This window comes from Elephantulus edwardii, unplaced genomic scaffold, assembly GCF_000299155.1.
Source record: "Elephantulus edwardii isolate Elephantulus edwardi_28Jun2011 unplaced genomic scaffold, EleEdw1.0 scaffold00061, whole genome shotgun sequence".
Classification (NCBI taxonomy): domain Eukaryota; kingdom Metazoa; phylum Chordata; class Mammalia; order Macroscelidea; family Macroscelididae; genus Elephantulus; species Elephantulus edwardii.
This window is the reverse complement of record NW_006399811.1, coordinates 17420262-17433739: the sequence shown is the minus strand read 5'-3', so window position 1 is coordinate 17433739 and position 13478 is coordinate 17420262. Positions and strand designations below refer to the sequence as shown.

The 13478-nt window shown below is 36.3% G+C and overlaps 1 protein-coding gene across 2 annotated transcripts in view; it reads left to right on the top strand.

Moving 5' to 3' along the window:
• Window positions 1-13478, top strand: part of EDEM3 (ER degradation enhancer, mannosidase alpha-like 3) — a 79443-nt gene that overhangs the window by 20901 nt on the left and 45064 nt on the right. For both annotated transcript variants that reach the window (XM_006887762.1, XM_006887761.1), the window contains exons 3-4: window positions 6851-6951; window positions 7358-7397. In XM_006887762.1, coding sequence (XP_006887824.1) covers window positions 6851-6951; window positions 7358-7397 — 141 coding nt within the window. The remainder of the gene's footprint in view (window positions 1-6850; window positions 6952-7357; window positions 7398-13478) is intronic.

Below are 13478 nucleotides of genomic sequence, written 5' to 3'. Positions count from 1 at the left end.
TAGAAATATAAGAAATTTTTATGTGTTGATTTCTGTATCCTGTAACCTTGTTAAACTCAATTATTTCTAGTAGTTTTTTGGAAGGTCTTTACTGTCTTCTTAAGGAAAACCATGTAATCAGAAAACAAAGAGAGCTTTACTTTTTCCTTTACAGTCTATATGCCTTTTATATATCTTCTCTCTCAAAATTGTTCACAGCTTTAGTTTGCTTGGCTCCACAGTCAACACTCTGAGAACCAGTAGCCAGGAAATTAAAAGACATATTGTCATGGGAAAGTTTGCTGTTAGGGACCTCTCCAAAGTACTAAAGAGCCGTGGTGTCTCTCTGAAGACTAAGGTGCGTCTGATACAGGCCATGGTCTTTGCCATCACTTGTTATGCATCAGAGTTGGACAATGACTAAGGAGGATAGAAAGAGAACTGATACCTTTGAGCTTTGGTGCTGGAGAAGAGTATTGAGGGTACCATGGACTGTTAGGAAAACAAACAGATTCATCCTGGAAAGGGTTAAGCTGGGCGGATCCTTGGAGGCAAGGATTCTGAGGCTCCGTCTAACATACTTTGGACATGTTGTAAGGAAGGACTGGTCCTTGGAGAGGGACATCATGCTTGGTAGGGTGGAGGGACAGCACAGGAGAGGAAGGCCCTCTATGAGGTGGATTGATTCAGTGACTGGGGTAATTGGGATGCGTGTTTCGGAGACAGAGCAGAGTTTAGGACTGTTGTACATAGGGTTGCTATGAGTCGCAAGTGACTCGACGCCACATAACAACAACAGTACTTCCAATGTTTAGAATTGAATAGATTGAATAGATTAGATGTGGTAAAATCTTTGGCTTGCTCCTAATATAAGGAGAAAGCAGTTTTTCTGTAGTTTTTCTGTTATTAAGTTCTAGATGTATTTTTTATCAAGCCAAACGAGTTTTACTTCTAATTTGCTGAAGATTTTCATCATGAAAGGGTACTAAATTTTGCCAGATGGCCTTATTTTCATTTTTTGAGATGACCTTTTAAAAAAACATGTTCACAGGACTTTATTTGACTATGGGATTATTATTTATTGTTTATCTAATATAACATTATTTCATGAATCTCATTGACTAAAATAAAACTAAGATGATGTTAAAGTCTTTAGTAACTTTCATTTTCATCAGACTTTGAATAAAAGGAACCTAGCACTGTAGTTTGTTAGGCATTAATGCTGCTAACCCAAAGCCTGGTTCAAATCCAGCTGCTGTTTTGCAAAATAAAGATAGCCAGTTTCCTCTTGTAAAAATTTAGCCATAAGAAGCTTGATGGAGTGTTGAAATGAGTTGGTACTGACTTGGCCATAGCAGGGTTGGCTAGCTTTTAACTTGAAGGACAGACTGCTTTGTATTCTGCAGTAACTGATATACAGCCTTGTGAAACAACTGCATTTTTATTACTTAGTTCTGCTTGCTGTTGAGAAATACCCCATAAAATTAGCCACCTAAAAGAACAGTGAATGTTCAGTGTAGATTGTGAGTCCACTGGTTTAGTTGTTTAGATAAATTGAATCCCTGAAAAACAGATTGATAAGTGATTAAATAACAGACAAAAGAGAAAAGGAAATCTTGGCTTTAGGAGTGACAAACAGAAATGATAAATTTGCGGGTTCAATAGTAACTGCATATGCTGTCATAACTATGGTCAGTCTCCTCACGTGCAGGCAACTGCCTCTGAAAATATGCTGGAGGGTCAGCTGTGGGTTGGTTCCAGCTCAGCGGCACACAGCAGCAACAAGAAATCAGTAATTAGCCTGTGGGATAAATAGCTTATTAAGTATCTTATAAAGAAGTTTTTAAAATTTTATGTTATAAAAGAATATCTTATGTGCCTCAAGGAGAGAAGTGTTTAACAATAAAGAGCTGCAGTAAAAATTTTAAAATGCATATCACTCTGTTAGAAATAAAGTAGATTTGACATTTTCAGTAACTTCCCTGCTTATGTTATGTTATACTTTTATAAGTTATTTGTAGTCGAATAAATCTTTCTTTGCTTAGTTTTGAAATTAGTTTTACTAAAAGGTCACTTTAAAAAAAGATATTGATTTGCTTACAGATTTCATATACTTTTTGTCTCACACTGTTTTTCATTCACATGTGTTTTATACAGTCATTCCCATTCATTGTATTTTTTAAAATTAATCATCACTGTACTATGCTCACCATTACCCTGTGTCTTCAGGTCCCTTCTGGATCTTTCCCATTTCCTTTACCCCCTCCCCCTGGCTACCAAATTGTGCAACCCTGTGATTTTGCCCCTATATTTCCTTACCAGTCTCTTCTCACCGCTTCCCTCCTTGGATCCCCATACATATATTTACTAGTTATCCTTCTATTTTTACAAATATGGTCTAATGTAGTATTTCTTATGAGACTGAGTTAGTTCATTCAGCATAATGCTCTCCAGTCTCTCCCAGGTTGTGTACTGTTTTTCAAAATTGTTGCTCCTGAGTGCTGCATAGTATTCTGCTTTGTGAATGTACCACAGTTTCTTAATCCATTCAGTTGTGGTTGGACCTTTGAGCTGTTTCCATATTCTTGCAGTGGTGAAAAATGCTGCTGTGAGCATTGGTGTACAAATCTCCCTTTGTGTTTCCATTCTAATTTCTTTGGGGTGTATTCCTAGTAATGGAATAGCTAGGTCGTATATAGTTTCCTTGTTCAGCTTTTTGAGGAAACACCAGACTGCCTTCCAGAGTGGTTGAACCATTTTATGATTCCACCAAGAGTGTATGAGAATTTCCACCTCTCCACCTTATCTCCAACATTTATTGCTTGTTACTCTGCTAAACTTTTCACTGCTACTAGGGTGAGATGGTATATCATTGTGATTTGGATTTGCATCTCTTATTGCCTGTGATTTTGAACATTTCTTCCTGTGTCTGTTGGCCATCTGAATGTCTTCCGTTTGTGAAAAGTCTTTCCATGTCTTTTGCCCATTTTGTAACTGGTTTATCAATCTTTTTTCTTCTGGAGGCTCAGTAGTATTCTGTAAACTTTTCTTTTGAGACCCTTGTTTGAGATGGCATTGCCAGAACAACAATCTAACCCCACAGCCTCTAAAAGGAAATGATAAGAACAAGAGCTAAAAGCAGTGATATAGAAAACAGAAAAACAGTTGAAACCAAATCAACAAATCTGGAGCTGGTTTTTCGAAAGGGTCCAGAAAATTGACAAACCATTGGCAAACTTAATGAAAGAACAGAGAAAGACACAAATAACTTCATTAAGTAATAATAGAGGTGGCATCACAACAGAAACAGAGGGAATTAAATCTATAATATTGGAATCTTATGAAAATCTATACTCTGACATACCAGGGAGCTCTTGGGGTGGCAAAAGCTGCACTGCAATCCTGAAGGCACACAGTTTGAGGTCACCAGCTGCTCCATGGAAGAGGGATGGGCAGTATCCTCCCATACTATTAACTACCTCTGAAAACCCACCATAGAGTAGGCTATGGGTTGCTTCCGATTCTGTGGTACACAACAACAATATACTTTGATTTGAAAATCTAGAGAAAATGGATAAATTCCTTGAAATTCATGCCCGGTCCTCATTGATAGAGACAGATGTAGACCACTTGAACACACCCATCACAAAAGAAGACACTGAGCAGGTCATAAAACCTTTTTCTAATGGGGTAAAAAGGACATTTTTGAAATGCTTATCCTGACTTTCTTGTTTGGAGCAGTTATTTCACTTCAAAACCCCAATAATTTTAAGAGTTTCATGTGGAAAAATTATAATTTTATCTCTGGATTTTGGTTTTGCCATTTCACTCTTCGGTAAGCATTTTTTTTTCTTAGTGTATGTAAGGACTTATTATCACCTAAATTTTTCTGAGTAATAATTGTTAGAAGTTTTTAGTGACTTCAAGTCCTTTCAGTAGAAATAATTTGACACCATTTATAGAAATAAATTACTGCAAAGAGGAAGTATTTAGCAAGTCAAATAGCCAGAATTGTTGAGGTCTGGGAAGTCTATTTGCCATGTATGCAATGCATTGCACTACACTAGATTTATGCAAACTAACTGTACTTTCCTTTGTGGTTAACATGAAGAAAAGGCTATGTCTTTATTTTTATGCTTAATCTTGAAGTAACAGAATGTGTTTTTTTAAAAATTTTATCCTGAATCATTTACAAAGTTTGGGCACATTGTTTTTCACAAAAGATCCTTCCCGTTTTCTTCATCCAATTTTTTACTTGATTCAGAGCTCTCATATTTGGTTATTCTGATTGGCGATTGCTATTTTTTTTTTTTTCTTTTATCTGAATAAGAAAAAAGCTCAGGTTTTGTATTTCATGTTTGAGATTAAATATTTGTGTATGTATGTTTTGAAAGCCCCTAAAAATATTGGAAGCTTTCTAAGCATGTTTTAAATACTAAGGAAGTCATTATGAACTAAAGAAAATTTCAGTGATTGCTTTCAAGATCTATCAGCAGGGAACACTGCATGGTTTAAAATTAAGAAGGGAGTGTGTCAGGGTTGTATTCTCTCTATATACCTATTTAATGTGTGTGCTGAGCAAAGTATTCCAGAAACTAGACTGTGAATTGAACTGTGGCATCAGGATTGAAGGGACACTCATCAGTAACCGCATTATGCAGATGATACAACCTGCTTGTTAAATCTGAGGAGAACTTGAAGCACTTGTTGCAGGAGATCAAGGAATGCAGCCTTTGGTATCGATTGCATCCTAATGTCAAGAAAACCAAGATTTGTACTACTGGACCAATAGGCGACATGATGGATGGAGAAGAGAGTGAAACTGTCATCAGCTTCATCTTGCTTGTGTCCAAAGTTAACACTCTTGATACCATCAGTCAGGAAATAAAGAGATACATAGCACTGGGAAAATCTATAGTTAGGAACCTCCCCAAATAATTGAGGCATAATGATGACAGTTTCAACTTTGTTTGATTCGGGCCATAGTCTTTCTGATCACTTGTTAAGCATCTGAAAGCTGTACAGGTAGTAAGGATGGCTAAAGAAGAAGTGATGTCTTTTAGCTGTGGTGTTGGAGTATTTTGGCTGCACCCTCTCCAAGACATTATCTGTTTGTTCTCTTGGCTGTCCATTGAGTGCTCATTACTCTTCTCCAGCACCACAGATTTAATGTTGAAGCATATAAATAATACAATGGTGGCTTAGTGGTAGGAGTTGCACTGCCAACCGTAATTCACACAGTTCTAATTCACCAGCTGCTCTTCGAGAGAAAGATGGGCAGTCTCCCTCATGTAGTTTACTGCCTCTGAAAATGTCCAGCGGAAGGGTCAGCTATGAGTCGCTTCCAACTCAATGGTACCTAATGACACCAACCTCTAAATGTTTCTCATAATCACAGTTTTTTAGTATAAAAGAATTTCTCAGGCTTTTTTCCTGGTGAAGAAATTACAAAGTTCAGTAAGTCTGTTTCTTTCTTTTTCTGTTAAGACTGGATTCCATTAAGTGGAGATGGTCTAGCCCAGTTTCACTGAAGAAAGCACCCAAGTTAAAGGAGTGCTGGTAGCTTAGTAAGGAGCTCTGGTGGTGTCGCTGCTAACCAAATGGCCATGTGTCTCCGGCAATTCGAAGCTATCACCACCTCCTCAGGAGAAAGATGGACAGTCTCTTCTTGCTCAGATTTTACAGCCTGGGGAACTGGTGCAGTATTGCCTTGAGTCAGTAGGTTTTTTTTAATTTGATGGCTTAGTGCATTAAATGTTGACCTACAAACTGAAACATCTATGATTTGAATTTAGTAGGTGTAGGGTCGCCATGAATCAGAACTGGCTTGATGGCAGTTGGTTCGTTTTTAGTTCCTGGATTAGTCCCATATAGTGATGTCAAACAGCAACATCTGCCATATACTTTAGACATTAACACAGCTCTTACTAAATCTTTATTCCTAATACCCATGTTGCTCTTGATGCAGTCTTATCTCCCTTATTCCACTTACTTTTAGTACTTGAAATTTTCTTTTCTTGATATGAGTTACAATTGATTTGATGGTGGTGGGTTTTCTTGCTTGCTTTGGTTCACCTATTTGAGCCAACATTTTAATTTAATCCAACATTGTAATGTGTTTTTAGGGGGTATGAGGGAAGGGTTTTGGATTTGCTTTACCACAATCAAGATTGGAAATGCTGTGGTGTTATTTTCTAAAGAAATTATGTCCATTCACAATAGTAACCCAACCAAACAGGAACCGACTGTCCTCGAGTCAGGTCTGACTAATGGCACCTCGCAGTCTGGTTTCCAAGGCTGTCAGTCTTTATGGGAGCAAATGGCCCATCTTTCTCCCTTGGAGTGGCTGATGGTTTTGAGCATATAACCTTTTAGTTTGCAGCGCAACACATTACATGCTACATTGTCAGGGCTCCTGTAATAACTTCGTGAACTCAAAAACCAATTGGTATTGAGTCAGTTCCAGCTCCTTGCAACCCCATATACATCACAGTAGAACTGGGCTCCATAAAGTTTTCAATGTACGATAGGAGCACAGCTATAAAAAAATGTAGTAATGATGTGTGTAAGAAAGTATTTGGAAAAATTTGTAATAATAAGTGCCAATCTTAATAATAGTTATCACTAGAGACTGAGGATGAAGGAAGGAAAAGCACCGTCTTTTTTGTTCTTACATTACTTGGGGTTTCCCCAAGCATATGTTATAATTGTATTAACATTTTCTTAAACCTCCCACAAATTGTAAAAAAAGTAAAATTCGAGTAACTTTTTTTTTTGCCTTTCAGTTTTCAGCTATTATAAGATTGTAATCTCTAAATGATATATGCTTTGTCTTATTTTTCTTAGTGACTCATTATGGTCTTCCTTGCAGGAACATGCTTACCCAGCTGATGAACTCATGCCTTTAACCTGCAGAGGTCGAGTTCGAGGCCAGGAGCCAAGTCGTGGTGATGTGGATGATGCCTTGGGAAAGTGAGTATTTACACAATGACATAGCATCTCAAAGTACTTAAGTATTAGATTTTTTTAAGGAAGCAATTTATAATCAGATTTCTGGGGATTGACTAAACTTTTAAGTCTTTTTGTTGAACAATACATTAAACTTTCATTTCCTTACGTCTTCATTTATAAAACTTACCTCCTACATCTGTGAAAAGCTATGCTACTTTCTTTTCCATTTGCAAAAAAAACCCCTAATGAATATTTTTACTCATCTTAAAAGACATCTTGATACAGTGAACATAAATGTAATGCTAAGACTTTTCTGATTCTTTTGCTTTATTAATTATGTTGTACTAAGAGTCAATAGGATATAAACATTCTTGAGTGAAATATTTAGAATTCTAATGGTTTGTATCTTGTTATACTTGTTTCTTAGATTTTCTTTGACACTGATTGATTCTTTGGACACTCTTGTGGTATGTTTGGTTATTTTTGTATTTATTTTTTAAATGTCATAGTACCCATACTAACTACTGTGAATATTATTATAATAATAATACAGTAATTATGAATAGAAACCATTAGAATTTAATTTGCTATCTTTGCTCTAAAGAATTGATAATGTCAAGTAGACATCAAGTAGAATTACTTAAAATAGTGAAGATACTCAGTTTGTGGAGATAGCAGATTATGTGATGGCACTTTAATTACAAAATGTAATAAGTTAGATTTCTTTCCTTTGATCAAGGAAGTGTTGAAGTTTTTGGAAGAAAGAATTTTAGAAAATATTATTGCTACTCTTCTAAATAATCCATGTTGTTGTTGCTACTGTTAGATGCCATTGGGTTGACTGTGATTCCTTGGAACCTTGTGAACAACAGCTCTGAACCTTGTCCTATCCTGCATTGATATGCGTATATGTGAATACTGAAACTGTTCAAATTTTTATAGATTGTGCTTATACATAAATATTTTGTTTCCCCAGTAGCAACTTGTAGCAAAAAATCATCAATTTTAACACTTTTTGACCTCATAATATACAGCATATAAATAAATTCTGGCTATGGGTAGTTTGTAGTGGCGGAGAGGGAAATGTAAGTTCCAGGTGTCTTAGGTGTCATGGCTTCTAAATGTAGTGTCTTACTAGTTTTGGGGTTTTTTTTTTTAGCTTAGTTTTGTTTTCCATTCTCAGATCATCTAAGGTACAAAAATAGATTGACTTCAAGATTTTCTCAATTTTGAGGTAATAGCTAAGTATTGATTAATATTAAATCTTAAGGGTAGCAGAAATTATGTGTAACTAGAATTTTCTACCTGATAATGTTTCTGTATTCTTCTTTTACTGGGATATTTTTTATTAGCTCAGAGATTATAAATTCTAACTGTCCCTTAGGACCAAGTTTAGGAAAAAAGAAAACAGACGAGGGCTTCTCTCCAGATAGTCTCATTTAATTGTCCCAGAGCAGAGTTGAACCTCATTATTTATTCCTCTACAGCTTATTTTGTGGTGTTTTTTTTAAATTTTATTTATTTTGTGGTTCTAAAATACATCCATGACTGAAAAAAAATTATATCTTTATTGGGTAATTTCTGGAAATTAATAGAATGTGCATATTTGCTCTGATAATTATAATAATGAGAGGGTAAATACTGTGTCTTGCTTTGGGCTTAGTGGTGTTAGGTTTTCAGTGCAAAAAAGAGAAAAGTATGTACAAATTATCCCCTGAGACCTAAATTAAGACCTTGTGAGAAACTAACTAGTGTGTTTCTTTGTAACCTATACTTGATTTATGTACACCAGGTGTATTCTGATATGAACAGTTTTCAGATAGAGTGTGGGTAGTCCTAAATTTGTTTCTCATGCTGTCATCTTAGTTTCATTCTCAACTCACTAGTAGTTTTGCTATACTCTTTATTTCTTCTTACATGATTTTCCTGAATATTGACATAATTTTATTTATTTATCAGAAATGAAAGAGGAAAGGTAGTTCCAAAACTGTGTCACACAGTTTTAAGGGAAACATAAATAAGTAACTAGAAATTAATGTTCTAACCCACACTAGTTTAAAATAAAGCATCTATTTCTTGTGTCTAGAATGTATCAGCATATACTAATTTGGGGATATTTGTTTTTTAGAGTTATTGTACTTATTTCATAGGAATGGTTTTAATGGTATAACTTTTTAAGCTTAATATCATTGCATTCCCTACATGTAAAAATTTTAAGAAAAAATTTTTTAGAAAAGTTAGAGTCTAAAAAATAAACAATGTTGAATCCATCAGATGCTCTGCTGGAGAAGGAGGGACATTCTCCTCCTGTATCAGTCAGATTCAATTTGATGATATACACACACAAAAATAATTTAAAAAACAAGAAAAAACACCACAAAAAAACCAATAACCAAAACTGTATCACATGAAAAATTTGTCAGACTGTCTAGTCAAGCAACCATTAATTATTTCAAAACTAGTATCATTAAAAAACCTCCACAAGCCCCCAAAAAACTTAATGTCATTCGGTGACATCAAGTCAGTTCCAACACATGGTGATGATTTTCTAAATTGTTTCTATGTTTACGCCCATTGTTGCAGCAATTGTGTTAGTCTGTCTCATTGAAGGTCTTATATTTTTCTCTAACTTTCCGCATTACCAGGCATGCCTAATAACAAAGTAAAACTATATAAAACAAAGTCATCTTCACATAAACAAAGCTATCTTCACATATAGGAGTGTTAGGCTATACTGCTAAGATAGAACTGCTTGTTCTTTTGAAAGTTCATGGCATATTACATATTCTTCTCCAATGTGAGAATTCAAACACTTGAGTCTTCTTCATTTATTGTCCATCTTTTTTTGCATGCAGATGAAGCAATTAAAAATACCATGGACTGGTATTTATATTCTCTGCACCCTTAACACCTGGGAGAGCCATCTTTGTTCTTTAACATTGAAAGTTGACATCTTTCAGGCCTGATCAATCAGACACTTGGGCAATAGTTTATAAGCTGTAGTCCATGAACCACTAGCATTAGCATCATCTGGGAGTTTGTTAGAAGTGCAAATTCTGGGGCCTCAGTCCAGACATACAACTGAGTATATAGTCTTTTTAACATGATGCGTGTGATTCTGATGTGGGCTCTAGTATGCAGTACTTTTAAAGCTTTGTTGTTGTTTTTGTGTACCACCGAGTTAGAACCAACTCAGAACTGACCCTCCGGCAGGTTTTCAGAGGCAGTGATTGTATAAGAGATTGCCTATCCTCCCGCTGAGCAACTGATGTATTTAAACTAAGTACCTTCAAGATTACAACACAGATTCTTACCATTAAGAGGGTGGCATTCCCTTTTAAGTTTTAGTGCACTGTATTTTATCTAAGGATTTTGTTATAAGTTCTGATTCAGTAGCTCCAGGGCAGGGCTCCAGAAGTCCAGTAGTCCAGTAGTTTATGATTACTAGTTGCCCGCTGCTTGCAAATGACAACACTGTAGTGTAGCCTGAATCCTGGCCTTTGATGTCAGAGTAGCAGTAAGTGATAATATAAATGTGTGACCGTAGACAAATGATTTAAATTCTCTATTTCTTTATGTTGAGCTTCAATCCATACTGAAGGGTATAGTCTGACTTTCTGCAGCAAGTGCTTCAGATCCTTCTCAGTTTCTGCAAGAAAGGTTATGTATGTCATATGCATAACACAGGTTGTTGATGAATCTTCCTCCAATCCTGATGCCACATTCCTCCTCCCAAAGCACAGCCTCCTGAATGATCTGCATATAGATTGCAGTGTTTACTTACTGTGTTCCAAGTTTAAGTATTAATACTTATAAAAGTATAAGTTTCATGTATTAAGACTATAGTCTTCAATATGGATTGAAGCTCAACATCAAGAAGACAAAGATTCTCACCATTAGGCCAGTTGGCAGCACCATGATAGATGGGAAAGAGTTTGAGGTTGTTAACAATTTCTGCTTGTTCAGATCCATAGTTAATACTCTTGGCACCAGCAGTCAGAAAATCAAAAGACGAATTGCTGTGGGAAAAGCTGCTATCAGGAATCTCTCCAAAGTGCTGAAGAGCAATGATAGCAGTCTGGAGACTAAAGTATGCCTGATTCAGGCCATGGTCTTCACAGTTACCTACTATATACATTTGAGAGCCAGACAATGACTTGGGTTGACAGGAGAATTGATGCTTTTGAGTTGTGGTGCTGGAGAAGAATATTGAACAGACCATGGACTGACAAGAGAACAAACAGGGTTATCTTGGAGAGGATGAAACGAGACTGCTCCTTGGAAGCAAGGATTTTGAAGCTGCACCTCTCATACTTTGGACACGTGGCCTGGAGGGAGCAGTCCTGAGAGAAAGATATACTTGGGAGGGTGGAGTGACAGAGTGCAGGAGAGGAAAAGATGAGATAGATTGACACAGTAAATGGAGTAATGGGAGTAAGTGTTTTGGAGACAGTGAGACTATCTTAGGATAGAGCAGAGTTCAGAGCTATTGTACATAGGGTCACTGTGAGTCACAGATGACTCAGTGGCACATAACAACTAGCATGTCTGGCATACTTTGGATATATAAGGAGGGACAGGTCCTTGGAGAGGGACATCATGCTTGGGAGGGTGGAGGGACGGCATAAGAGGGGAAGACCCTCTATGAGGTAGATTGATTCAGTGACTGGAGTAATCGAGATGGGTGTGTCAGAGGCAATGCGATTGGCACAGGATTGAGCAGGGTTTAGGGCTTGTTGTACATAGGGTCACCGTGAGTCGCAAGTGACTTGACGGCATATAATAACAACAACATGTTTAAAGTTACTATCAGTCCTAGGGTATTATTGCTCTTGGGATATTTGCTTCACTTTTAGAGAAATAACATCTGTTTGTTGACGTTATCCTAGAGAAGAATCAAGAATAAAGCATAAAACTTACCCTTAAAAAGATTCTTTAAACCCTTTAAATTTTAATTGCCTAACAAAGTAGGCAGTCTCCTCCCATGCAATTAACTGCCTCTGAAAACCCAGCAGAGTGTCAGCTATGGGTCGGTTCTGACTCTACAGTACACAGAAACAACAAGATATTATATACTCTTATGACTTTGAGTTATAAAAAAATTGATTTTAATTTTTGTTCTTATTTTAAGCATTTATTTCTAATTGAAAGAATTATAAGTAATGGAAGTACTTTGACATTTTCTTTAATAAAGAATATGTAATAATACTGTATTGACAGTATATATCTCACAAAGGGGACATTTAGAAGAAATCTATCATGTGTGTTTTGTCTCTGTGTATTCTTAAAGCAGAGAACACTAGAAAGATGCTTATTTTTTTAATTGGCTGTGCAAAGGCATTGTTCTGTGAATTATAATAAATGATGAATAACACTATAAGTAATGGGAATTCCAGAAAACTGTGCTCATGTAGAATCAGTGCATAGACCCAGAAAAAAAAACATCTAAACAGAACAAATAGTTACTGCATGGTTTACAGTTGGTATGATCTGCCTTGCAGTTATATCCACACATCATACCTACTCTAAGCAGATAATCGGAGAAACAAGATCATGTGAAGAAGAATGTGGCATCGGGACTGGAGGAAAACCTATCAACAACCCACATTATTTAGATGACACAACCGTGAAGATTTGAATTACTTACTGATGAAGCACAAAGACTGTATAGCCTTCTGTATGGATTATACCTAACATCATGAAAATAAAAGTCTTCACAACTGGACCAGTAAACAACATGATAAACAAAAATGTCTGAAGTTATTAAGAATTTAATTTTATTTGGATCCATAATCAACAGTCATGAAAACAACAGTCCAGAAATCAGACAACTTATTGCAGTGGGTAAATCTGCTGCCAAGGACCTCTTCAAAATTGCTTAAGAGCAAAGATTGACTCTGAAGACTAACATGGAACATGACACAAGCCATAGTATTTTCAGTTGCTTAGTATGCAGTTAAAAGTTGGATAATGAAAAAGGATGGCCTAAAAGTTGAGGAGAACCCTGGTGACCTAGTGATAAGGAGGTGTACTAACAACCCAAAGATTTTCAAATGGGAGAAGGGTGCTCTCCTCCCATGCCTTTGTAAACCTACTGGAGAGTCCAACTCAGTGGTACACAACAACGTAAGAATAATTAATGTTTTTGAATAGTTGTGTTGGTAAAGAATATGAGATATACTATGAACTATCAAAAGAACAAACCTTTCTTCGAAAGTAGTATATCTAGAGTGATCCTTAGTGAGAGACTGATGAGACTTCATGTCACACACGTTGTTCTTGTTATCAAGAGGAAGCTTTGATGGAGAAAGGCTTCATGCTTGTTAAGTAAACGGTCAGTGAAAAAGAGTAAGACCTTAATGAGATGGATTACCACAGTGACAGCAATAATGGACCTCAGTGTAGGCAGGGGTTATGTGGATAGCACAGGATTGATTGGCCAGGCTTTTGTTGTTCTTGAGTGAGAGCTGATTAAAAGCACCTATCAACAAAAGCAGCATATTTTGGATGAATGCAAGTATTAATATTTCAAATGTATTAGTGTTTCC